The sequence below is a fragment of the Rissa tridactyla genome, chromosome 8, assembly GCF_028500815.1.
Source record: "Rissa tridactyla isolate bRisTri1 chromosome 8, bRisTri1.patW.cur.20221130, whole genome shotgun sequence".
NCBI lineage: Eukaryota > Metazoa > Chordata > Aves > Charadriiformes > Laridae > Rissa > Rissa tridactyla.
Window position 1 is genome coordinate 52,491,469 of NC_071473.1, and position 26,523 is coordinate 52,517,991.

General features: G+C 44.4%; 1 protein-coding gene across 10 annotated transcripts in view; it reads left to right on the forward strand.

Annotated features, from left to right (window-relative positions):
• The window catches only part of PATJ (PATJ crumbs cell polarity complex component), a 156,718-nt gene extending 130,195 nt beyond the window's left edge, over nucleotides 1–26,523 (forward strand). For 3 of the 10 annotated variants that reach the window (XM_054211587.1, XM_054211585.1, XM_054211588.1), the window contains exons 35-45: nucleotides 4,934–5,017; nucleotides 6,969–7,162; nucleotides 9,401–9,548; nucleotides 10,695–10,784; nucleotides 13,342–13,456; nucleotides 14,906–14,946; nucleotides 15,234–15,356; nucleotides 16,443–16,547; nucleotides 20,020–20,123; nucleotides 21,881–22,004; nucleotides 23,704–26,523. In XM_054211587.1, the coding sequence (XP_054067562.1) occupies nucleotides 4,934–5,017; nucleotides 6,969–7,162; nucleotides 9,401–9,548; nucleotides 10,695–10,784; nucleotides 13,342–13,456; nucleotides 14,906–14,946; nucleotides 15,234–15,356; nucleotides 16,443–16,547; nucleotides 20,020–20,123; nucleotides 21,881–22,004; nucleotides 23,704–23,850 (1,275 nt within the window). In that variant the 3' untranslated portion in view covers nucleotides 23,851–26,523. Of the gene's footprint in view, nucleotides 1–4,933; nucleotides 5,018–6,968; nucleotides 7,163–9,400; nucleotides 9,549–10,694; nucleotides 10,785–13,338; nucleotides 13,457–14,905; nucleotides 14,947–15,233; nucleotides 15,357–16,442; nucleotides 16,548–20,019; nucleotides 20,124–21,880; nucleotides 22,005–23,703 lie in introns of those variants that run through there. The other 7 variants (XM_054211590.1, XM_054211586.1, XM_054211589.1 and 4 more) reach the window with 7 other exon arrangements.

Genomic DNA, 26,523 nt, shown 5'->3' on the forward strand with positions numbered 1-26,523 from the left:
ATAGGAAGCTGATTTTACCACCTTCCTCCCAGAGGCTCAATCAAGATGGTGCTATGTGGTCGTTGCCTGGGGTCTCTCCCATACCAGTTCTTTGACATTTAAGATACAAAGATTAAGCTGTCACTCTCACTGAATGTAATTCTCAACGTGAGCGTTTCTATTTGTGCTCTCTGCTGATGGGTGAGTTGATATCCTGATATCCAGTTGATATCCAGAGACCATGCCGGGTCTCTGAAGTTGTTAAATATCAAGCAGAAAAAATATCCGTAGCCGGGGGGAGAACTGAGATCCGATTCCCCAAGAGTTCAGGGCTATTCCCCTCCCTCGGATAGGAGGAAATGCGATGTAGATCACACTGTGGGTGTTTTACAGGCTGTATTTTCCATAAGTGGGTTTCAGATTGGGTGGTAATTTTTGGAAGGTTGTCTTGCACCCGCTCTTCAGAAGTCATTCACTCTGCGCTGGCGTTGTTCTTCAAGGTGTTGACCAAGAGTCTCCGTGAACTCTTCTGCTTTCTGCCTTTTCTTCAGAGCCAAAACCTCTCTTCTCGGTGGGTGTGAGATCTGTCACTCGGGTGCCTTCCCTCTGCTCAAGAGTCACAGAGGTATCTGCTGGGAAAGTGAGAGAGCGAGTGGGGTGTACCTGTCCCACAGCTCAAAGCTGAGCCTTCCAAAATACCACCTCATAGGCCATGTGGCAGGTTTGGTGAACTTTACCACTTGTGAACAGGTTTCATGCATATCATATACCAACCACGTAGACTCTCGCCATGTTTGGGAACTATTCTGGCTTGCAGGTGATTCTTTTTAGCCATGATAGTGTCAGCGCATTCAGCTTCATTTCATTGAACTGCAGGCCCTTCAATATTCAATATAAGCATTACTCAGACAATAATGTCCAGCACCCTCAGCTGTAGCAGACAGCTTCCCTTCTACTTTTTCTTTCAGGGTTTTCATGGTTGGATAATCAAGGTTAACACCTGCGAACATGGACTTTGTTTAGCATGTTAAAATGATGTTTGTATGCTCTGGCTTGTATTCTGCACCCTTCTGTCCCATACAAGAAATGTTCAACTTTGCATTAATTCCTCATTTATAGAGTGGTCCCAGAGTAATGGAGCATTCTTTGTCAAAACATACAAAGATTAAAGCTCCAGGTTTTTTTAACGTGTTTGTAAACCTTATGAAGTATGTGCTTTCAGCGGCTGGATATCTTTCGTTAAACAACCGTGTTCTTGATATGGGAGTGTTTTCATTTCCCCCTTCCGCACGAGCAGTTTTTGCGACTCTGCCAAGCTGTATCATGGAGTGCCATAACCTATATGGAACGGGTGATGAAAGGAGATGGGGAGGGATGGGAGTGAAAACCAGTCCTGAGCCACCATGAATTCACAACCTCTAGTGGAACATCGATGCCACTTTCCCTTCCTCCCTCTCGACTGATCGATTTTTGAACTATTTTAGGCCTTGACTTCCAGAGATAGCAAGCACATGATGGAATTTGAAGCTAGTGAGCAGGAGTTGCAGGTGTCTGTGTATCATTTTACTCATGATAGATCTTTTTTTTTTTTTTTTTCGGAGGCACTGAGAGGGGTGTTACAATTTAGATCTGTAGCATGTCAATAGAGTCATTACAGATTAGGGCTCAGTTTAGATGGCTGGAGTATGACGTTACATCTCACTGCTGTGTAAACTTGTTTAAAATATCGATATAATTAAAAATGTTCAATAACTTCAATAGTTTGCTTTTAGTGACTTATCATGGATGAACAAAACTAACAAGAGTCTTATCCAGATGCCCCTAGATCCAGTGGTAAAAAGATTGCTTCCGAGTCAAATATACTGTCAGCTGATCCCAGAAGTATCAGAGGAAAGATGTCTGTTTATCATAGTTTATAAGCTAAGGAAGACTCTCATATTTATGCTTATGGACTATTTAAAAATCCTTACAGTACATGGTGGACATGTTGCTTCATCCTGGTTTTAATCGATTTGATAGGCTTGATTCAACTACACTACTTTTAAAAAAAAACTAGTTAAGAAAAACAGTGCTTTGGCAGGTCAGCGAGATGTTTCCTTCTTCGGGGTAGGCAGAGACCAAGCAGGAATGTACCTTTTCGTGCCATATGTATTTTTAGTTCTATGTCTGGCTTCTAACATATGCAGGAACCGTGGTGTAATACTGAATTGTTGCCTTTTCAAATAGATGATGCAGATTGTTCAAACTGATAACACTCGGTGGTTCCTGCATCTGGGCTTTAGGTATGTGTGGTTTTACGTGCAGTCGTGCAGCACTGGGAAGAGCTGGTAACTCCAGCTTGTGCACCAGTTGTGAAGCAACTGCAGATGGAAAACAAAGAAATGTTATTGAAAGCTCCTTGCTCAGAGGTGGGAAATATCAGATTTAATACAGTCTGAAAGTGTTTGATTTGACCATCTTGTGTACGTGCCCAGTCTGCTGTTACACAGTCACGTTGCCGTTTTTCCACCGATCCTCATGTTCATCCACTGCCCTGGTGTGTCCTGGTTGAATGATGCTGTCTTAACAAGCTGCTCGATGTTTTGTGCGATCTTGTGGGCCACTTCTAAATGCCTGCCTTTGTAAAGTGTTTAAAAAAAGTAAAAGTGAAGTGTGCGGTGGAAGTTCTAAACCACAGACTCAGCTTTTTCTCAAAGTTACCCGTGATCAGCCTCGGGTGAAAAAATATATATCACTGTCACCCTCCTGGCTTTCACCCAGGCAAAAGTCTCCTGTGTTGTCTTAGGGTTATGTGGTCGCTTTTAAAACGAAGGTAACATACACACACACACACACACAAAAAAAACCTCCCCACCAAACAAAAAACCACAACAACCAAACCCCCACAACTGAAGGAAGATCTAAGACACGTAGCAGAGGATTTTGGCAGCGCTGCTGAGATGGACATGCACATGTGGAGGAGCTGGGACTGTTTAGTTTGAGAAGGAGGAGGCTGAGAGACCACCTCATCGCTCTCTACAACTACTTGAAAGGACACTGTAGAGAGGTTGGGGCTGGTCTCTTCTCACAGGTAATTAGCAATAGAACAAGAGGGAATGGGTTCAAGCTGCAGCAGGGTAGGTTTAGGCTGGACATTAGGAAAAAATTCTTCCCAGAAAGAGCGGTCAGACACTGGAGCAGCCTGCCCAGGGAGGTGGTGCAGTCACATCCCTGAACGTGTTTAAGAGTCGTTTAGATGTGGTGTTGGGGAATATGGTGTAGGGGAGAACTTTGTAGAGTGGGGTTGATGCTTGGACTCGATGATCCCAAGGGTCTTTTCCAACCTGAATGATTCTATGATTCTGTGTTACTCTGTTCCACTGCAAATAGCTGTTGCAGTTATTTCAAGAAAACCCTGCAGTTGCCAGTGGCACACATACATATATATATAAAAAAATAAATATTTTTTTTAATCAAACCATTCTTTTGATTTTCTTAATTACCTTGGTACACAGCTCGTAGTATTTTGCCTTCATTTATGTAGACTGAAATCTTTCTCCCCCACCATCTGGGATGCTTGTATCAGCTGTAACCCATTTGCGATTAAAATCCTTGGGGCTTTTTTCAGCGGCTGGTGTAGATGTATCAAAGAGGAAGCTTGTGACAGTGGTGCTTTGCTCCAGCAGCAGCGGAGCGGCTGGAGATACAAGTCCACATCGTTAAATAAGGTGGAGTGGGAATGAAAGAGAATAACGCTCTTGGTGTTGTCTTGATTAGAGCGTTAGCTTGAGGGCATTTGAGTTTTCTTTCTGTTTGGCATCTACCACGTGTGCTGGGAAAGGATCACAAGGCAGCACAGAGCGGGGGAGTTAAGTTGGTGATGAGAGATGTAGTATCTAACAGTGTTTTGAGAACACGAATGTGCTTTGTTCTGCCCCAGCAGTGGTTTCCTGCCCCGGCTGCAGGAAGGCGGCGCGCAGCGGGGCTCGCAGGCTGCTAACCTCGCCGCCTTTGGTGGCAGAAAGTCTCCTCTTTGGCTTGCATATCAAACTGGAGAAAGGAACTTCACAACCGGATCGGCTTTTTGGAGGGTGTATGTGTTTGAGAACGGGTTCTCTGATCCCTGTGTCTCTAATTGAAGATCACCAGAGCCGTTTTAAAGTTTGTAGCGAAGCCATTTCTGGGTGTTTGCTGGTGACACTGGAGAGAGGAGCACATTCTGCACAGCAAAGCCACCCATCCTCTAGCTGTCGGGACCGAAGCGCTGCAGCAGGATGTTCACCTATTTGTTTCAGGGGAAAACAAAAAAAAAAAAAAGAACCAGACCAGAACAATGCACAGGGAAAGCACCAGCAAGAGAACAGTATGTTCTTTGTAATGCGTTTTCTTTGGGGACATCTATTGCTGGCAATAAGATTAAATCACTGAAACCTTCCCTGAAGCTACATCTGCCACTGCCTACATTTTCCAACCTCAGTAATAAACTAACATTTGCCATTGTTCGTTTCTTCTGGATTTCATTTCTTACAGATTTAACCAGCGCTATTTACCACAAGGCATTCAGTTCTTGCTTAAAGCTGAGATCTATGCCAAGTCCCTAAAAATATTCATAGCTCCAAAGAATCTGGTTTTAAATAATATCATAAAAAGTAGACGATGTTAATACAGCGGTTCACACTGAGTTCAATACTGCTGATGCCAATGTATAAAAATGATGGAAGCCTATCAAGCTCTAGACAAGACCTACCCTGAAGTGATGAACAAAATCCTTTTTACCTCTTTACTGGCTATCTGTATTTTGGTTACGGGAGTAATTGTCTTATCCCAAAATATTTTTAAAAAAGATAAGTCTGTGTTACAGCCGTGCTTATCCTGAGGTGGAGCGTTGTGCCTCTTCGCTGTGCGGGGTGGGTCATGGCTGCCCTTTTGGGGGTGTTTGGGAGGGAGGATTCACGCCACCCCCTTCTTCCCGCAGGACGCCATAGTGATCCATGAAGTTTATGAAGAAGGGGCAGCAGCCCGGGATGGCAGGCTTTGGGCCGGCGATCAGATCCTGGAGGTAAACGAGTCTCTCCGTGTGTATGTGCTTGCTTATGTCTTTGTCGTGAAGGTTTCTTGTAGGGGAAAGAAAGATCATGGAGCAGGGTCTCTACTTGAAGCTTCGTTTTTGTCACTAGGAACGTCCTGACAAATTCATATTTACTTATATATTCCTATAAACTGAAGGTACAAATTGAGAATATATTAAATTTAATTGAGCAAGGCAGTTCTCGATTTACATAGTTCAGCTGTCATGTCCAATAGCTCAGTATTATTCATCTGTTTAATCTTTCATTCGGAGGCCTGCTCTCCCTCCGTCGCCGCTCCGGCATCTCTGGCTGCCTGCGGAGCCGGTGCGGAGCCGGGCGAGCGCGGAGCCAGGAGATGAGGGCGGCCGCAGCATCGCTGCCAGCATCCCTGCCGAAAAACCCACGGTACCCGCCTGCGGCGTGGCTGGGGGAGCTACCGGCTCCTTCGGGCCACGGTTCAACATGCAGAATTATTTCTGTGAATAAACGTAGTGGGTTTTTCCCCTCAGCCGAGAATGGAAGTGGAGGAGGGAAAGGGTTAAGAGGGAAGTGTTGGTCTGCAAATGAAACCTGCGTCAGGCAGGCAGGGGTTCGCGCAGCTGCAGCAGCCTCTCGCTGTCAGACCAGGACAAATTCCCAGCATGGCCATTAAGGCTTTGGTGCGTAGGGTTAGAAAAATAGCGAGGGGTACTTTGGGGAGTTGTCTTTACAGCTCTTGCACCGAAAATATTTTTTCTAGCGTTAAGGCTGAATGTTGTTTTCGTTTTATAAATAACTGTGTATTAACAGACCACAATAATTAGGGGATAAAAATGGAGAAGGTTAATTAATTCTTCTCTGGCCAAACAGGAAAGTGCTAATGTTTGTGTGCCGTAATATTGTTATTATTTCAGCTTTTAAAAGCCGTACTAATGAATCAAAAAGACGACTCTGAATTAGTTTCAGATTAGTGTGATAAAGCACACATAGATGCCTGTGTGGAGACAAGAATGCCCACACAATATATAAATAAATGTGTGCAGAATTAGTACAACAGAATATAATTACTATAGATTAGGCTTAATTAACTTAATGTAAAATTAAGTATGATTATAACTTTGCATATTTAGAAATACAGAGAAATATTTTCGTTGCCTTAAAACTCATTACGTTATGTGTCGTTATTCAGTCACGGTTCGTGCTGCTTCCTAAAGAGACTTCAAAAACATTTAAGCATTGGTGTGTTTTGGTATTGACAAATAAAAGATGGTTTTGTGAACAGAATGTTGGCAAACACCTTAGAGGGCATCTGTGGATCAGGCTTGGCAAAATTAGCAGATTAATTTTCAAGTTGCAATTGTGTATTTTTAATACTTCAGGCTTCAATCAGAACTTCTTGTTCCGTCTGGTATTACTAAAATGCTAAAACATTTTCAGGTTATCGTAAGAGAAGTGTAATTGAGCGCTCCAGGAGCGGTCTTGTGTGCCATCTATTGGAACAAAGCAAAATAACCATTTAATATGTCCTGCCTGGCCTTCGCCATTGCCATGTGCTAAAGCTTCTGGTTCCTCCTGTCCGGCTGGGCGGCGTTGGGAAGCCGGGGGAGAAGGAATCTGAGCTGTAAGAGATACGGGAAGCACAAGGGAGCACGTCCCACTTTGTCCAGTTGTAAAAAAGAAGTATTGTTTGAGGTTCCGGCATTTTAAAAAGAAGGGAAGAACACCCACAAAACTCACAGGCCAAAATGTTTTGATTATTGTGATTTACTCCAGGCGGTGGCACAAAACACTGAACTCAGGCGCAGCAGGAGATCCAGGAGCTCGGCCCTCTGGAAATGGGAGCACTAAATTACAGTGCCAAGGGGTGTCAATTTGACAAATTTGTCCTGTCACACGAGGGTAGGGTGTGATGAAAAGATCATTTATACGTGTCATTTGGAAAGAAAACACTGATTATTTCAGGTGAACGGGATCGATCTGCGGAATGCCAGCCACGAAGAAGCTATCACTGCGCTGAGACAGACGCCCCAGAAGGTGCAGCTGGTTGTTTATAGAGATGAAGCACATTACAAAGATGAAGAAAACTTGGAGATTTTCTATGTAGATATACAAAAGAAAACAGGCCGAGGACTAGGGCTCAGCATAGCTGGAAAACGGTAAGAGCATCTCTCAGATCGCACTGCGCTTCAAATGAGAAATATTTCGGTTTTTTCCCTATGAACAGCTGTAGCCACTAAATAGAACATGAAATAAAGGGAAAAACTCTGTCAGGGACAGAATTTTGTATTTAAATATCTTCAGGGATGCTGTGGTGTTGTGGTCCTGGCTCCTCTATCAGAATGATGACACAGAACCCGTGTAGCCAGGGCTGGTGCTGGCCAGGAGGGCTCCTGCACTGAGAGTGCCCAACTGGTCACTGTTCCGCTGGCTTCAGCGTAGCTCTGTTTCAGGGCTCAGAAGCCCTACCCATGGCTTTTCTGATTTCAAAATGGGGAGAGAAACCTTCCTATTTCCAAATACAGAATCACAGAATGGCAGGGGTTGGAAGGGACCTCTGGGGATCATCCCGTCCAACCCCCTGCCAGAGCAGGGTCACCCAGAGCAGGTTGGGCAGGATCGTGTCCAGGCGGGTTTGGAATATCTCCAGAGACGGAGACTCCACCACCTCTCTGGGCAGCCTGTGCCAGGGCTCTGCCACCCTCACAGGAAAGAAGTTCCTCCTCATGTTTAGGTGGAACTTCCTATGCTCAAGTTTGTGCCCGTTACCCCTTGTCCTGTCCCTGGGCACCACTGAAAAGAGCCTGGCCCCATCCTCCTGACACCCACCCTTTAACTATTTATAAGTGTTGATAAGGTCCCCGCTCAGTCATCTTTTTTCCAGACTGAAGAGACCCAAATCCCTCAGCCTTTCTTCATAAGAGAGGTGTTCCAATCCCTTCGTCATCTTGGTAGCCCTTTGCTGTCCCCTCTCCAGCAGTTCTCTGTCTTTCTTGAACCGGGGGATATGCCTTTGAAAATGGATTTGTGAGTTAGATCTAGCTCCTACTCGGGTTCAAAGGGACCAACGTTGGTGGAAGAGAAGAGGCTGAGTTAGACCCAAATCCTCAACAGTATCAAAGTGTCTCTCCGACACTGTAGACAGCAGTTCTGTGAGTAGAGCTCAGAACCTGAGATACGGTGGTAGGTAACAGCTGCTTAACAAAATGTGACTTTTTACTGATGTATCTCTAAACCATTGCCATTAGATCATTCGAACCAGGGCACTGATAGATTTAATCTTTCACTGCTAGAAGAGATTTACGGCATGACACTGGCGAGCACTCGTTCAGCGTTGGTGCGTAAGAGTCATATAGTTGCTCTTCTGTATTGCCAAAAAGAATTTATTTTCTCAATTACAAATCATCATGTCGTTATCCTGACTGCGTATGGTCAGTAAAGTTTCTGCAGCAGTTTTTTTACAAGCGTGGCGATGTTTAACCCAGGTGTTGTGAGCAGATTGCGGGTTGGGTAATTAATTTAGCTTATGTAAATTACCCTACAGATGGTAATCGCAGTCTCCAGCCCTCCCACGTTTGCTTCTGTGCAAAACTTTCTGTACTGTTGCGAAGTGCTTTGCTGGCGGGGATTCCCACCTTCGAGGCAGCCTGATTTCTGAAGTCGATTAAATGATACCAGGTATAATTCAGGCTGTGAAGTGGCGTGTCCTGCGGGGGGAAGGACCCCAAGCGCCCAATCCTGGCGTCGCGGCCGGCAGAACCCCCACCATAGCGAGCCCCGGAGCTGGGGCTCGCGCAGAGGGGTCCTGTGACCCCCGCAGGGGACTCCCCTGCCAGGAACCTGGAGCCGATAAATAAATGTATTCCCCGGCTGCTCTCGCAAGCCTCGCTGCAGGCGGACAGCCACAAGGCTGGATTTTCTGCTGCATAACTCATGTGCGAACTAAAAAAGTCTTTTCTGCAGAGTTCTCCCTGCTCTTCTGCTGGGGGCCTCTGGGCTTCTAGAAAAGAAACTGAGCTGCACCTTTAGGGGGAATGCAGGAAAAAAAATATCTGAGGCTGCATAACTCGTATCAGGCACATCAGGAGAGAGTTTAACTCCATCTTGGACCGATCCTTGGCTTTTTATTCATACAGGGGGTATTTTGCATGAATCTTTATGGCTCATACAGTCAGAACTAACGGTTCAAGGGGAAAGACAGCATTAGATATAGCAAAACATGCTTCGGTTTTAAAACTTGTAGGTTTTTTTACACTCAAATGGTTGAATGGGATGTAAAACTAGTTCTTCCTCTGCTCACAGGTTTCTTTTAATGTCGCTTAAATGCAAGTAATCTAAATTGGTCTCCCAAAGAATATTGGATTGTGTAATTAGCCATATGCTTCTTGCATTGTTAGAAATGGAAGTGGAGTGTTTATCTCTGACATTGTTAAAGGAGGAGCTGCAGACCTAGATGGAAGATTAATTCAAGGAGATCAGATTTTGTCTGTAAATGGAGAGGATATGAGAAATGCCTCACAAGAGACTGTTGCCACTATACTTAAGGTGAGTACATAATAGTACATTTTAAGATATTGAATTGCAGTTACTGACGCTATGCAAAGTAATTATCCTGAAGTGCTATTTACACATACACAGGACAGCTCCAACTGATTGCCGAGACAGGAATTCCATCTGAAATAACTTTGGGAGATTCATTAAAATCACTTCTCCGTGCGTATTTAGAAGTGGGATGATGCGAAGTGGGAAAACAAAAGCACATGTACTATTTAGGCATTTATTTGAAAATACAACTGTGTGTTTCGTACATTAGAAAAATACTTGGAAACCTGAGAGGCATACAAATCAGAACTGAAATAAAATGCCTTTGGCTTTGCTGTACTAACCTGCAGCTACAAAATGGCAGCTTAAATCCGTTTCTGCACAGCTTTCCGTCTTCCAGGAGTGATTTTATACTCTGAAATTGTGCAGTCTGGAAGAATTTGCTTTTTTTCCATTAAAAAGCTTTGTAGCTGCTTGAGTCGGGGGAGAGGGCAGGGGATGGCCTGGCTGCGAGTGCCTGGTGTTAGCTCCTCCGTACAGCCTGGTCCGAGGATGAAAGGACGGGTGGGAGCGATGCTGCAGACCCATTTCTGTTCAAAACTGCATCTGGAGACAAGGGCTTTTTCCCTGCCATCACCGCTAGTGTTTCTGCACGTGATTTCTTTCGTTCTTGAAGGCAAAGGCTAATTTTTCCATTCAGGGTTGGTACCTGGCCAAAAGTTTGCCTATTTAAGAATTGGAAATTAGTGATACGAGGGTCTATTACTAAGTTGAGTGCGTATGAGTTAAATTCGCCCTTTTCAGCAGCATTTTTTCCTCTGAAGTGTTTTCCATGGGAGCTGTTTGTGGCAAAAGTCTGTTAAAGAGTTGGGGTCTTTTTGTTTATTTTTACGGAGTAATTGGCCGCCTACAGTTTGCCAGCAGGAAGATTCACACTGACTTCAGCAACCGGGATCAACCTTCAGAATAAACCTAAATCCAGGGAAGGGCACTTTTTGTATTGTCTAAACACAAACGTTAATGTTTTGAGCATTCCTCGTGGTTTTCTTCATGGAGTTGTGGTGCTGAATATAAACATAATTCTCTCCAGGAGAGCGCGAAATATTATATGTCTACTTAAATGCTGTACATTGTGGGTTTTTTTCCAAGTGCGCCCAAGGCCTAGTGCATCTTGAGCTTGGGAGGTTGCGAGCTGGATCATGGCTATCGTCACGGAAAACATCCCAAAACAGTCAGGTGAGTGACAAATTCACTTGTATAAAATGGAGCTGTGGCGGGCAGGGCACGGGGACAGTGCACAGCCGTGCACGTGAGGCACAGTCTTTCCATAGACACTTACTGCTGAGGACGTGGAACAAAATATTTTATCGCGATAATCTTCTGTGCGGAACTGCAACGTAAGTGTCGTGCTGAAATGCTGATTAAATAGAAGAGGTAGTTAATGCCTTTTTTTATTTAAGGAGCGTCTTCCTGAGACACACAAAAAATATGTAAGATATTTCTCAAATGGTGATGCCCAGAAATTTATTTATTTTTTTTTTAGACCTGCAAAACTGCTGAATGTCTTTTCTGCAGCTGTTTTGTCAATCAAAATGAGTTAATGAAACTGAACTGTATCTTTGCCTATCTTATGGCAGAACCACATGAGAGCTGCTTTCCTCTCAAAGAAAACACAGAGCAATTTCCTGCTTCACTTGCTTTTTACCTGAAGCGAGGACAACAATTCATTTTTCAATCAGTGCAGGGCTTTTCCCCTCTCCCCGCGCCCCTCAATCAGCTCAGACACTGATACCGTTGGTATTAAACCTGAGTATTGCAAGGGAGAAGAACAAGGCGAGATGACTTAGAAAACTTTTTTTTTAATGGATTTTCCTTCCGAAGACCGACTGCTTTGCCGTGATATTGAAGTTGCCAGGGTCCCTGAGAGGGGAGGCTTGTCCTTGATGTCGTGCGTGAACAACCCCAAAAGGGTGCCAAAATCAGAGTCACGCAGTGTGATTTTCTTCACTTGCTGAAGGGCAGCAGTGATCCCGGCTGCTCGCTGGGTGGGTGAAGCATCAGGAAGGGCTAAAGAGCCCGTAGCCATGCGGGAACAGCTGGGCTAAGCCCAGCTTTAAAAATAATCACTGAATATCATCGGAGAAACATCTGCACTGCATGCAGCGGGCAAGGGAAAAATGAAATAACAGAGGAAAACGATACTGATTGCATTAAGTAAAGACAGCAGTCTTGAGTATTACCTTCTTTTGGTCATTGTATCAACAGCTAGCCTAAGCAAGAGGAATGTAGTCAAAAAGTGACGGTTAAAAACTATCCACCCAGTTTCACCATGTAAAACTCACAGCTGAAAGGGAAGCAAGACGCCGTAGTATGTAACGTGATTCTAGGTAGACAATCAGATCAAACGACGTCATCCCCTTTTCTTCATAGCGTAAGAGGCTTTTGCAGGAACCTAGTAATTTCTGCATTTCTTTTAATACAAGAAATCTTAATTACTGTTCTTAGTGCAGAGTCATTTGAGAGCCTTCATCTCACTGCCCCTAAGTGACTTGGTGATTTTGAAAATGGAATAAATGTTTCTCAGCAAAACTGTTCCAACCGTTTTAAAAATCTTGGCAGACAGTCCAGCAAATCAGCTTGAATGATTTGCACAACTGCGAGCGATGTTTTAGAAGCTGCTGGCCAAGAGCATCCATAACTTTTGTCCTCACTTGGCTTTTTTCTTGGTCCGTTGCATACCTTTAACAGTAGAAATATAAGCCTTGTGGTGCAGGACAGTGATTTCTTTCACGCGCGTTGCAAATTATGTTCGCTGACCCATGAATTGGCAACTAGAGGTGGAAATTGTGCTCTGCCTGTTGTTCGTCACTGACAGCTGCACACTGGTCAGTTGGGATAAACTCTGCCAGAGCTTTTGATTCACCGCCTAATGCGTCTGGAGGGAGAAAGCTCTGCTGCGGATGGAGACGTATAGACCAGATCTTTATTTTGCGTAAAGCAGCTTAGTCGAAAAGGTCTGGCCCTCGGTGAAACCTGCTGTTCAGATGCACGTCCTAAATTGAGGATGATGTTTTCTGGAGGGGCAGAGTCTGAAGATAAGGCCAGATAAGGAGACAGGGAAAAGGAGGGCTGGAAATGGATGGCCAAGAGTTGCACGAGCAGCTATCTTTGGAGACTCTCCTTTTGTCAGCTCTGGCAGACAGGCTCCTGCACCTGGGGTGTTCCTCTGGTTCTTGGTCAAATGAAAGGAGCAGCTTCAATTACAGGACCTTGTAATCAGACGATATGTTCAGCTAAAATAACAAAGCCTGTAGATTATGCTGCGTAACAAGATGGGTGTAAGTGCTATCCCTGTCCTGTGGGAGAGGAGCTGGGACGTGTCCTGCTGGGTGCCCCGTGCACGCTCATCCTGGGGTGAGCTGCCTGCAGGGTCATCGCGGGGGAGATGCCCACAAGCTTTAGCAACCATCATCTCCCCTTCTCCGCGGGTTCGGGGACACGCTGGGAATAAGCAGAGGAGAGGGATTAATCTTCTGTCCTTATGCCCTCTAGAGCAGACCTGAACAACGCACGCATTAGGTGTGCAGTGCTATGGGTGAGCCCACAACTCGGGGATGGATTTTGGTAGGTTCTCCCTTTGGAAATGAAGTTGGAGGGTTTTGCACTTGCATGGCCGATGTGGTGTTTCCAGTCTGGTTGGCACAGAGCACAGCTGCGCCCGTGTGCTGCAGGAACTGGTTTAAAGTTAACGTTTGGGTTTGACTCACTGGTTTTGATTTATTTTTAACTTCAGGCAAGCCAACAGAGTGTCCATAGCCACTTCCACCCTGCGCTTGCTCCCGTCCTCTCTACCTTACAGAATTTTGTCAGCACAAAAAGATCTTCAGCAGATGCGTCTCAGAGAAACTCAGGTATAGTCTGGGTGGCTGTCAGAATAGCTGCCTGTTATTTGCTTTGTCTTTGCGCTGGTTTAAAAGCAAAAGTGAATACTTCATTCTGGTTTTCCTACTCAGCCTCCCAGAAGACATACCACTGATATTTTAAGACCCAAGCACTTTCCAGCAGATGACATTGTTTTTATGTCTGCTAGTAGAGTAATGGTTCCTCTATTTTAAGTGCAGAATTTCTGCTCCCTGCTATTCCCCGACGCCCTTGTCGGAGGCTTAGCACGGGCAAGGTTCTCGCATTAGGAGCAGTTTTCTCAGGGAATAAAGCTGCCACCACTTCATTTATATCTTTGTTGCTCTTGAGTGTATATAAAGGGGTGTTTTGTCATGAGAAAGTCGCAATGCTCAGTTTGCAATTTGCAGATTTAGCAAGTGCTAAATCTACAACCTGCGGTAGCTTGTGGAGAGCCTGTGCGTTGGTGTGACCCGGGTCACAAGTTGGTAACCTTTGCTGGTGTCTGACCGCGGGCAGAAGTAGAAGACGTTTCTTCTGCCAGTTGGCATGCGCTGGAGGGGGCGTGTGGCCTTTTGGGCAGTCTTCCTTGGGCCGTTTTGAAGGGCACTGAGGATGCGTGTCTGCGTCCCCGGGGCTGGGCTTCCCGCTGCCGCAGACCTCGCTGCCATCCTGCCCTGGGTTCTCATAAAAGGTATCTGCACAAGCACACGTGCGCAGTGGTGAGAAATACTGATGTGTGTTATTTGGAATCATTAACTCTTGAAAGAGGCTTAATTTTGCCTGCCTTCTAAAAGGTTCTTAAAATAGTTTAATTAAAACTGGTAGAATTAGGGGTTGGTGTAGCAGAGCCCAGGACCTGACTGCATCATCAGCTTTTAGGCTGTTTAGCCCCAATTCAAATGATTCTTTGGAAGTGTCCTTTTTTTTTTTTTTTTTTTTTACTGTTTTGAGTACTTCTAAATGTCCTATGGTTAGCTATATGCCAGCCAGGCTTCCTGGCTGTCTATTATTTGCTAACACAGCACAAATTAGAGGAGGAAAATCAATGGAACCTCAACAGTCTCAGACCAGCCGCGTGCCCTACCCTTTGTGGTGGGGGCACTGTGATTTATGAATAATAAGCCAATCTTCAATTGAGTGAGATGCACAATAGGGCTTTTCTGCAGGCTGGCAGAGCGCTGCTATTCAGTAGATTGGGGTGAGCAGCGGCTGCACTACAATGGGCGTCACGGCGGCATCCGTCAGCCGGAGTGATTCCATCCGTATTCATCTCCGGGCGAAAGAGAGCTCCCGTCCTCCTCTTGTGAGCAGCGCTGCCTGGTTTGGCACAGGAAGGCTCCGCTTCTGCTTGGTGATAACTCTGACTAGGCAGCAAGGGACCATTGTCACCTGACAGTGTTATCTCTTAATTATATTATCTCTTAATTACAGAAGCTAATTGTTTGTTTCTTTATTAGTAGGAGCAGATATGGGCCCAAGGACTGTGGAGATAACAAGGGTCAGTGAGTTATTTTCTATCCATTCAAAAAGCTGACACCTTTAACTGGAGTTGTTAATTTTTGTAGCATTTCTCAGAAGTAAAATTGCATTATTTATGTTTGCAATAATTTGTTGGATGTATGCCTGTGTAGTGGGCCCCGCATGCGTGAGGATGCGTGTGTCTGTCAAACCTATCTATTTGCTCCCTGTTCCATAAATCAAATGAGTCAGTTATTGCTATACCCTGAACATCGACCTCTACAAGTTGCTCCAATTGCAAATGTTGTTTTGTTTTCTTTGTTTTAGGGACCAAATGATGCACTTGGTATCAGTATAGCAGGAGGGAAGGGAAGTCCGTTGGGAGATATCCCCATCTTCATTGCTATGATTCAAGCCAGTGGTGTGGCTGCACGTACCCAAAGGCTCCGAGTGAGTAGAGGGGTCCTCTCAATATTTCCTATCTCATCTGCTGTGTGTCCTACAGAAGAGCCTCAAGCACTTCTGTATACACCATCACTTTGATAATGTCTCATAGACTACTCTGCCTCTTTTTATATAAAAACGAAACTAACTCCAAAAAAAAAAAATCCAAACCTGCCCTTCTCTTCCCTTTTTAATTATATTGCATCTTGGGATAAAGGCAATTGTTGACTGCGTTGGAAAAGTGACATTAAGAGAAAGAACATAAACACATTTGCAGTGGTCTTTCAATGTGTTTGTTCATCCGGACCCGGGGAGGGCAGCAACATGGTCTCTGGAAACCACAGGCGTTTTGGGGACTGCAGAGTAGGCGTCATTTAGAGCTCAAACCAGGTAAAAACCAGATCAGAAGTTAGTTGTTTGGTCTCAAGGTCCTTATAAAGAAATGCCAAAATAAGGCTCAGACTCACAGGATATGTGGGTTTCCAGGAATGACCGTGGTGAACACCTTCCGTTTTGGAGAGAGTTTCAAGGAATCATTAAAATTGAAAAGAACTTACTATGCAGGTACGTAGGATTGCTTTGGCCCATGACATTCATTAGTACATGCTGCTACATCCCTGCCATGTCTCTGACAGAATTACACAATCGCACTGAGTGCCAGGGTATGTATAAGAAGAAGAAACCAGCTAGGTTAATTAGATTAATATCAGAAGTGCCCGCTTTCCTATACTGCATTCAGCATGTGCGTGCGTAGTCTGTAGGAATATGAACTTGTCTGCACGCGTGGACACTAATGAGCCCTTTCTGGATGGGAGGACAGCAGTGAAAGTGTCACTCCGCTTGCAAATGGAAATAGTAAAATACAACCCGCCTTTGTTTCTCTGATCGCATTGTTGTTTTTTTTTTTAAAAATCTGTATTGTATTTGCTCTGAAGAATGATAAATGATCACTAGCAATGCAGAATGCTCACAAAAGGGATCCTGCAAAAGAGAAGCATGACTGTGCAGTGCCAAGTTCATGAGGAATTTTAAGCATTCTTAATTTTAATTTTCCCTAATGCTAGTAATTTTCCATTACTGTTGTACTTTTAGGTTGGAGATCGGATTGTCAGTATTAATGGGCAACCTTTGGATGGGCTGTCTCATGCAGATGCGGTTAATCTACTAAAGAATGCTTATGGGAGCATTATCCTGCAGGTACGGTGATAAATTGAACATGCAGCTGCATGAGGGTAGATAAATGGCATTCAGGGGAAAAAAAAAAAAACCCTAAGCATCACTGGCACAAGGCATCACAGAATTGCAGGGTGCTTGCTGATGGGAATTACACGGAATGAAAGCGAGAAATAATTTTCATTCAAAAATTCTTTATTGCCACTCATACAGGCTGTGAGCACGATTATATAAAAGCGTAACAAAGAGAACAAAATAACTTGTTGCTATACATGGTAAATCAACAAGCTTCCAAGTTTGTTTGTTTTGTTGTTTTTTTTTAATTTGAAGTTAACTAGGAACAAGAAATTATGTGTGTGTGGATGTGTGCGTGCGTGTAACTAGACTGTGACCAAACTGCCCACAGTGTTGATTTCCTCCTTCTTGAAAGGGGGAGAAGAAAGAAACGCCAGCGGCATTTAGTAAAAATGATGGCATCATCATTAAGACAGCGCTGCCTAGAATTGATTATTCTACAGGTAACGAAAAATAACACTCGAGAGAGAAACAGTGTCATCACCGCCACGTTCATATGCCAGCTGAAAGGAAGACATCTTCTGCCACTTTGGTTCTAATTGCTGCTCCCCAGTGTATTCATCTTTAGTTTATTTTTATGTTTACATAAAGAAATGAGAAAAATACTTGCCAGAGAGAATTCCAAATACTACTCGTTTGCAGAATTATTGTAACAATTGAAAAAAAAGCTTAGGACGTACCACTAAAATCTACTCTAATTTTCTTTATCATCACAGCGTATTGCGTTGGAACACATCTTGAGAGAGTTTCACAAGCTTCTTGCTTGCATTACAACACAAATGTGACTATAAAAAATGGGTGGGCGAAGAAAAAGATTTAAAAAAAAAAAAGGAAATGAAGTGATAATAAACTTAGTTTTAGACGTGCTTATTCTTGGTTTTGTTTGTCCGTGAACTGCTGACCTGGTAAGTGATGAGCCGGTTCCAGAGCAGATGGTGTATTTGTGTAGTTCCATCGAAGTCAAAGGAAATACGCAGATATACACCAGCTGAGGATTGGATTTTCATTTAAATTATAGTTATCATATTGTTACTACCATTGAGTAATTTCACTTTTCATGTCAACAGTATTCCCTGAATAGAAAATGAAAGCTTGCTGCAGAACCCAAAATTGCTAATCGTGAAAGCTGTAATACAGCCTATTCCACCTCGTCGTGTATTTAAAAATATTCCCGATGAAGCAGGCTGTCAGTTGGGCGCTCGCGTAAGCAAAGAGGTTCTTCTGGAAATGTCCTTGGGTTTGTCAGTTGATGGGTTTTCTTCCGCATTTTTGCTGTCTAACTTAAAACGGGCTTAATACTTTTTTACGGCTGGTAGGCGTTTATTCTGATAGAATAGAGTCTCTTTTCCTCTATTAAAAACCTGTGATGTGAAGGTGGGATGTTATATTTTCGTAGCGGCAGGGAGTAGTGGGGAAGCCCTGCCGTAAGCACGCGATACGGTTACCTTACCTGCTAACCACAGGTACTTCTCCGTCACCAGATCGCTTCTTTTTTTTTTATGGAAACAATCTAAATGGAATAATCCTATCGCTGCGATAATCATGACTGATGTGTCATTAAGTAATTTTATTTATTATCAGGTTAGACCACTTCATGGCAAACTGCTTTGAAAGGTCAGATAATTGCGTTCAGCGGTGTGGAAAGGCTTATTATCAGTACGTCCTGGGAAGGATGGTAAAGGAGTTTGCAAATGCTGTTTGCAAATGGGAGATTAGGGTCTCGGGGGAACAATCATCCCTTTCGGCTGTTTTGATGCTTTGGTTTAATTTAATTTCTTTTCTGCAGGTGTAGTAATGAGATAAGGGGAAGCTTTTTTACAAGGTTGTTGAACTCTGATACGTTCTTACTGCCAACTGAAGATTTTTGAATATAGATTTATTTCGCCCTCGTTTTATTTAACAACAAAATATGGCAAATACCGGCTGGCACTCTTTCCCCTACTGCAACGGGAAGGAAAACTTAAGGGTGTCTTTGCTGGCTGAGCCAGGAGCAGTCGTTTCGTCTGCCGGACATTCAGGGCATCCCAGAACCCGAGTCCTGGGATGCAGAATTTGCACGAGAACTAATCTTCCTTCCTAGAAAATGCTACCGCCTTCTTGGCTCCAAGTGATTAGGAAAAGGGAAATATTGTCGTGGAAGAATTTGTGAGCGTTCATTTAAAACAGGGGATTTATAGAATGGATTTTTTTTTTTTTGAAAAGGCGCGTTTCCCTTAAGCCACGTTCACAGCAAGGAGTGGGAAGAGTACCTGTTAATTTTGATAAAATAAGGCCAGGGAGAGCTAGAGGAAATACTGGAAATATATTTACTGGGTATTTCTCACTGTCTCTGAGCCGAAGTGCTGCGCTGTACAGTAAACGTCAAGCAGAGAGTATCTCACCACAAGGAGATGGAGTTGGGGGATAACCACGGCGTGTAGTTTTTAGGAAACTGATGTCCTTTCGGTGGTAAATATTTAAAATCCGAAACATTTCCCGGTGGTTTCCTCGAATTTTTTTTTTTTTTTGCAGAAAAAGCAAAGAATAGAAAACGAGCATGCAACGAAAGGTTAAAAAAACCCCAAAGCTGGAGCGGGCGCCGTCACTTCATGTTTAATAAGTCCCAGTGGGCCTGCAAGCTGCACGCTTCTACCCTTACGAGGCTAAAGCCCCGTGAACGGCAAACCCCAGGCCTCGGCGTGCGAGTCACTGATTCCTCGATGCGGCCATAGCTGGCTTTGTACCTCACCCACGCAACGTGGGTATGGCTGCCTTAAAAACCCTGAGCAACTTTGCTGCCCCACGACCTGTCAAAATGCCCTTAACTCCGTTAATTACTGCGTGGTGGTGATTCATGATGGTTTCAGAATAATACAGGAGCCGGAACTGGGAAGTGTAAGAGTCCAGTTTGTGGGATTCATGCTGGAGATTGCAGAAAAGTTGAAACCAAGGATTAATTTCTTCCCTGCTGAGGAAACGAACCAGTCTGAGCTATTTCAGGGCCTTTGCCCCGTAGTCCCTTGGATCTCTGTATTTTGTTAAAAGCTGAGGTGCTCTCTGGGGGAGACCTTTACTTTCAAGCCCAGTCCTGGACACCTTGTGTTGACTCTGAGAGGGACCTATTTCCTTGACAAAATAACCTCTTTCTCTGGATTATCCAGGGAGACTGTCCCCCTCTGCTCAGCATCGGAGTAAAGGCAAGAGAAAGCTTCAGAGCAACGTTTGCATTTAACCCCCAGAAAGGTGGCTACTATTAACTCTGTTACTTGAAAGTATTGAATTAATAGGACATTTGAGAGAGTAGGACTCGTGTTTGAAATTTGCTTGAAAAAAAACCCGTCAGCAATTGATTTTCCTAATGTATCAGCTGTTTTTTACATTATTAGCCAAGATGTCCTTGGTATTAAGTGACCAGAGTATTTCCTTGCATCCTTCTGTTCAGGTTGTGGCTGATACCAACATCAGTGCCATTGCTACCCAGCTGGAGAGCATGTCTGCGGGATGCAACCTTAACTCTTCTTCTGAGCATCCTTCTGAAGATCCCGAGTAAGTCTGGATTTAGTCTGCGTAACTGAGGTGGATTTCTCTGCCCCATGCAAGGGAAAAGCCCAGGGTGGGGAAGGAGGTCTCTCCCATTGCGTTTCTCTCTAATTTTCCATCACCTTTAAAATGAAAACTGTGACCTTCTCCAAGCTGATTATGGACTCGTGTCCGTCTTCACACGGTGACAGAAATTGCTTGGATAAATATGCACAAAATGTGTTTCCAAGCACTAGTTCTGGACATTTTGCAAAAAAACTTATCTCCTTTCTTTTCTAACGTGTTATGCTGACATGAGTGTTCTGCCCTTGTCTGTTGGTTTCCTTGCCTGAAAAGAGTTATGATCGAGGCAATGTGAAATCATTTGTCATTGCCAGACTAAGGCAAGAGGTGTTAACAAGCCTGGCGTCGGATGCAAATGTTTCAAAACAGGTCCCACAACTTTCTTTGTCTGTTGAAGCTTTTTAGCTTTACAGTTCGAAAAAGTCTGGTTAAAAAATTGTCTGCTTGGAGCACTTCTGTATGGTGATGGAAGTTAGAGATCTAGCCCTCCCATGGCCATGCATCATTCTCCATCGTGTGCTTTTTAGGGCAGCTTATAGCATTCCAGTTACCATTTTGAAATTCATTTGGTCTTCATTTTGGTTCATTAGCTTCATTATGTTCTTCATTTTCATTCTTTGATTCATTATATTTATCTTAAGAAGCTGGGATGCAAGTTGCTGCCCTACCTCAGGGGTTTTGAGTATAAAAGTTAAGCTTTTTATGCTGCATTGTCTCATCTTACAATGTGAGATACTGTTTTTATTGCTGCTCTCAAAGGAAAATTGCTTACTTCACAAAAGGATTTGTATTCTCTTTTCATATCAAAATAGTAAGGAAATTTGAATGTGAAAATATGAAGCAGAATTAGGTAGGCGTATGTGTTCGTTCTGTCTTAAAGAAATGGCTAGAGATTAGTCATCGTAGGCTATAGCTTTATATAGGTGGAAGATGCCAAACAGCTTTTGTCCACAATAATTATTTCCAAATATGTAGAAGTGACTTTTCCAAATTTGAGATGGATATGTCTATGGATATATGTGTGTGTGTGTGTGTATATATATATATGTATATGTATATATGTGTATATATATATATTAAAAAAAGTGGCCTGAATTCCACCAAAAAATCTTCCTTTGCTCAATGCAGACAGCAAAAGCCCCTGAGGAGAGCTGAGGCTCTACGCGATGCGTGGTGTGAGGGCTCTCGGGACTCAGCCTGGGGCTACGCGGCACCGGGATGTAGGTCAAATACAGGTTGTCAGGAGACAGCCCAGAGAGCCTGCAGTAGAGCTGAGACTATAAACGCAGGTCTATTAGACTCAGTCCTGTGAAGTCGTAAAGCACAATGCTGTAAGAAAATCATTGCAGTTGCCACTTACGCAGGCAAAAGACGAGGGCTTGGCCGGTAAGAAAGCAAACTCTCCTTTGCCGACGTGCAGCGACTGCCGATGAAGGGAGTCTCGCTTCTGCATCAGCGATAAGGGCTCTTGTTGAGCTCTTTTTAAAAATAAGTATTTTCAAAGCGTGGAGCCAAAGTACACGGAGCAGCGTTTGAACTCGGGGCTGCGCAGCAGTGTATTTCGGCGCGAGGACGAGAGTCATGGTTTGTGCCCGTGTGAAAAACTTCGTGGTAGATAAATATCTCTGTAAGCGTTCCTTCTGCATAAAGTCCCCAGAGACACACATTGCTATTCTAAGTGATATTTGTTGTGTTTTCAGAGCACCTCAGCCTAAGATTATTACTTTGGAGAAAGGCTCTGATGGACTGGGATTTAGTATTGTAGGGGGGTATGGAAGTCCCCATGGAGACCTGCCCATTTATGTCAAGACTATATTTGCCAAGGTATCTTTTTTGTTTGTTTGTTTTCTCCCTTTTTCTAGATTATCTTTAAAAATAAACCTAAGATCTGGCTTGGGTAATATATTATGTAGTAGAAAGTACTGTCGAAGTACATTGATGTGAGTAAGCGGACCCAGAACTCGCAGCCGGCTTCTCAGTTTGTATTTCGTATTACTGATGGCTGAAACGAGATACTTTATCTCAGCAAAATCGCTCTGTGTACTTGGGAAACTTGTTTTGCTACATTAAAATATTTATAAGGCAGTTTTCTGTCTGTAAATCTCAAAGAGCCTTCCGAGAGGTGTGGAGGCATCGCTTTTCCCACCGTACAGGAGAGGAGGCAGTTGCAGAGATGCTGTATCTTTGTGGCGGAGCTTCAGCTGCAAAACCAGCTCCTGTGCTCAGGTGGTCACCTCAGCGAGAAAAAACACCGAAGGACGAAAACGCCATACCTCGTGGCTTGATACCGAATTGGCTTACGCCTCGGTCCTGCCTTTAGTTATTCTCCTTTGCTTCCAGCTTCTCTCTCGTGCCTCTCCCTGGGTGCTCCTCTCCCATCTGCTGGAGACACTCACTGTCTCAGCCCATCTCTGACCCCAACCTGGAGTCTCAGGGGAGGACCTGGGGTTCTCAGCCAGGTACAGCAGTGGCTCTGGCCGCAGAGGATGAGGAAGAAACATAGTACAGCCCAGCCCCGAGGCAGACGGCCCCAGAATGGCCACTGGTGCAGAGGGAGAAGTGCCCCTTTGCTAGAAATGTGCTCAGTGTGGGCCAACGAGATACGTCAGGCACGGCCATGTGAAGGGAGATCTGGAAATGGCGGGGAGGAAAGGAAGACAGTGGGAATTCGGGATAATTTCCATAAGGTAACTTCGAAGCCAGTCACACACAGTTGCTTCTCCTGTGCCTACTTGCTGTGACTTGTGTCAGCGCTTCTGGCAGGGTAGGTGACATAACTGAGAAAACTTCATCTTAAGGTGGAGTAGAAGTCATTTCTCCTCTGCTTCTGCGCTTCCGGGGCTCAAACCACAGATATCTGATCTTTTTACACTTTTCAGTTATTAACGTGGGAAGACACTGCGTCTTTAAACTGATGCTTAGATTTACAAGTTTCTAGATGTGGGCACAGCTGAGAAACCCTAAATCGAAGCTAGAATACGCTGCGGCCACTGATGGGGCCATGGGGCAGAAGCGGACACCATGAGCTGACTTCTGGGCAGGGAAGGGCTCAGGATTTAGACAAAAGAGCTGCAGCGAGGCCTCTGGAGGAGAACAGCCATTTCTGAAGCTCAGTGGGAGCTTCTCAGGACTTTCAGCGGAGCCCAGCTCCATCTGGGGCTTGGGGCTGCTTGGCCGCATGAGCTCCGCGTCCCTCTCTCTCCCCACATTTTAACCAGTTTAAATGCTGCTTTAACAAGCTTCTCCATAATCAGAAAAGCCCAAATCAGTCTTCACACGTCCCTTTTTTCAGGGACAAGACCCAGGGGGTGCCCCAGACCCCGCAGGGTTGGGTAAGAGGGACAAGCGATGGGCAAGGGCTGAAGCACCCAGGGAGGCTTGGGCACTGTCATTTCCCTTGTCCCCCACCCGGTTACGGTGGGATTTCCAGCGCTGCTTCCCTCCGCATTCCATCCACGGGCATTCCGAGAGGCGGGAGGGCTCCCCGCGACCAGCCGCTAACGAATCGCTTTGCCGTTTGCAGGGAGCAGCTGCGGACGATGGCAGACTGAAGCGCGGCGATCAGATTGTAGCAGTTAATGGGGAAGCTTTGGAAGGTGTCACTCATGAGCAAGCTGTAGCTATTCTGAAGCGCCAGAAAGGAACTGTGACATTAACGGTGTTATCATGAATGTCATTGCGCTTGCGGAGATAAATACAATTATTTTAGAACATCAGTAGAGCTATAATAATACTGTTCAGCCCTGAGCGGGATGTAAAGCAAACCCTGGCAAAAATGACGCCGTATTCACCCCGTTGCCAGAAAGGGTAGTGTGCATCTCGAGCTTCATTTAGCCTGCCACGTTTATCAGCCTTTCTCCCCACCCTCCCCTACTTCTGGTGGCTTTTGGAGGTTTCTCTGGACATGTTTAATTAAGAAACTTCAAAGAAGAGTATCCAATTTTACTTTATTTTTACATGGGTTTATCCCCGCTTGTCTGAACCCCGGTTAAAACGGCTGAACCTGGAATCAATTCGCACACAAAAGAGACTTTAGATCATCAACCGATCTCATCTGATGAGCAGGAATAAATGCCGAGTGACTTGTCATCTCACTCATGATTTACTTATGCTAATTGTCCTTTCAAGTATGCCAGAAAACATTAGCAATGTAATTAAATTACCACTGTTCCAAATGATGAAATATCAAATTCTCCTCTGGGAAATTATTTGTGCTCGGCACAGTAAGTCTGATAGTCAAATGTGAACTTCTCATGTTTATCTCTTTGGGTAGGTCTATGGAAGTTAGTCAGAGGTAATTACTGTGATGTGTCAATTTGCAGCCTTTAGCATGAAAAATAAACTAGGGGAGAGGGAAATTTATCTTTTTAGGCTTTTAAAACGTTTGAGCCTTTTCAGATATTGAGGCAGCATGAACAACAACGACGTATCTCGCTCTATTCTAATTATATTTTTAAAGAAGAAATGCGCTGATATATGCCAGGCGTGTTGCATACAAAGGCAGTTGTTGTTGTGCCAAGTTGCAGCATAATTGTTCATCCTGAAACTTTAATGAAGACAAAAGTTTGCCTCGGCAATGCGATCCTGTAATTCTAGTAATGATGGTGAGCAGTCCCTCTGCACGTTGTCTTCAAGGCTAGATGAAGTTAATCCAAACCAGCAAACCGTTTTACGTTTCCAAGAGTTCTCCCCAGGATCAGATAGTGCAGGAAGAGGCTTTCACGGATCACAGAGGATGCTTCTCCCTCGGGGCTGCTGGAGTTCAGTTTTGGATAATACCAAATAATACCAGGCACTGGTGAGATGATCGCTGCAGAAGACTTCTGCGGCGGTTTAAGACGATGTCCTTCCGGGGCTCGCTGCCATGCCCGTCCTCCCCAGGGCAGAGCGTGGGCTTCCTCGGCCCCCTCCGGCGGCTCGGACAGCTCGGTCGAAGCAACTCGCTTTTTTTTTTGGGTTTAAGCTGTGCCAGGCGAGAGCTGCTGAAGCCCTTGAGGAGCCTTCCCAAGGCCTGCCCGGCTCCGCGTGGTGGAGGTGGGATGCAGGAACGGTCAGCAGCCCAAAGTCAGTGACTTCGTTCCGTGTCGCAGCCATTCCTGCAGTGATTATACGGCCGTAGCCTTAGTGATTTAGCAGATGAATTTGGCAGGCAGATTAATGGCACTGCAAGTCGTTGTGGTTTAATCTTCCTATCCGGAGGAGCAATAGGGTTTTAGAGGAAGCAGCCCAGTCTGATTTGGACTATTTGGTATAATTTATAATGATGATGTACCTGGGAGAAATTAAAAGCGGGGGGGGAGGGTGTCAAAATTGGCTGCTCATTTTATGTGAAAAATCCCTGGAATGAAACGGAGAGAAGAGTCAAAATCTGTAATGTAACAACTGAGTAGCACAGGGCTGGTGGCGTTGAAGGGGCTGTGGCCAGGATGTTTTAGCCGGAGCGGGTGTTCCCCGTTTCACGTAAAAGAGGTACTGATGTGAGATGAGCTACACCGAAACGAGCCAGCTGTGACGCGCTCGCCTTGAAACCGTTTTCCTGATTTCATTGGAAAATTTCCTTTAAATTTAGGTAATCACAAAGTGCATTTAGCCTGCTGGAGCAATTGGTGGGTCTTCCGTTCGTAGTGCCTGGAAGAGACTTCCCGTTTTCAATGGATTCCCACTGTAGCATTTGATTTGCCAAGTGAAGTGTTAGTGGAGCCTTGATTGCAGACACACAGAAATATCTCCAGATGTAGCAAATTGGAGACTTTTTAACAAACTGCCTCGGGTTGCAAAAGTATCCAAGGTGTGCGGGAGTTAAGGGCAGGTAGGCGACACGGGAAGAGGTGCCCTCAAAATTCTTGTATGGAATTTATGAACAAAATGTAATGATTCCTCTGTCTGATTACGGTTTTATAACCGTTGCATTCCTACTTTAAGATGCTGCCACATTTAATCTATGAAGTTTTACACGGCTGTTTATTAGCCTATTATGCACATACTGTTCATATACATAAAGAATAGGATTTATGGGCTGAGATATTTTGCACTTCTCATTGCTCAGATGGAGAGAGAACATTTTCTGCTTCTTGTAATTTGCACTTTGTGTGTTGAATATATTACTGCCAAAAATTATATCGCAACTAATTGATAAACCAGTGACCGTGCGGAGAAGCGTGTGCTGTATGTACAGGACCAAGTTAGATAATTAAATTTGCATTACGCTTGTCTGGGTTGAGGTGTTCTGGTTTGTTTAAAACTTTATTTCTGTGCAAGGGAAAAAGCAATTAAACCTCCTGATTGTATGTTTACGTATATCAGTAAAATGAGACATTTTATGACTTCGAAGATTCTAAATAAA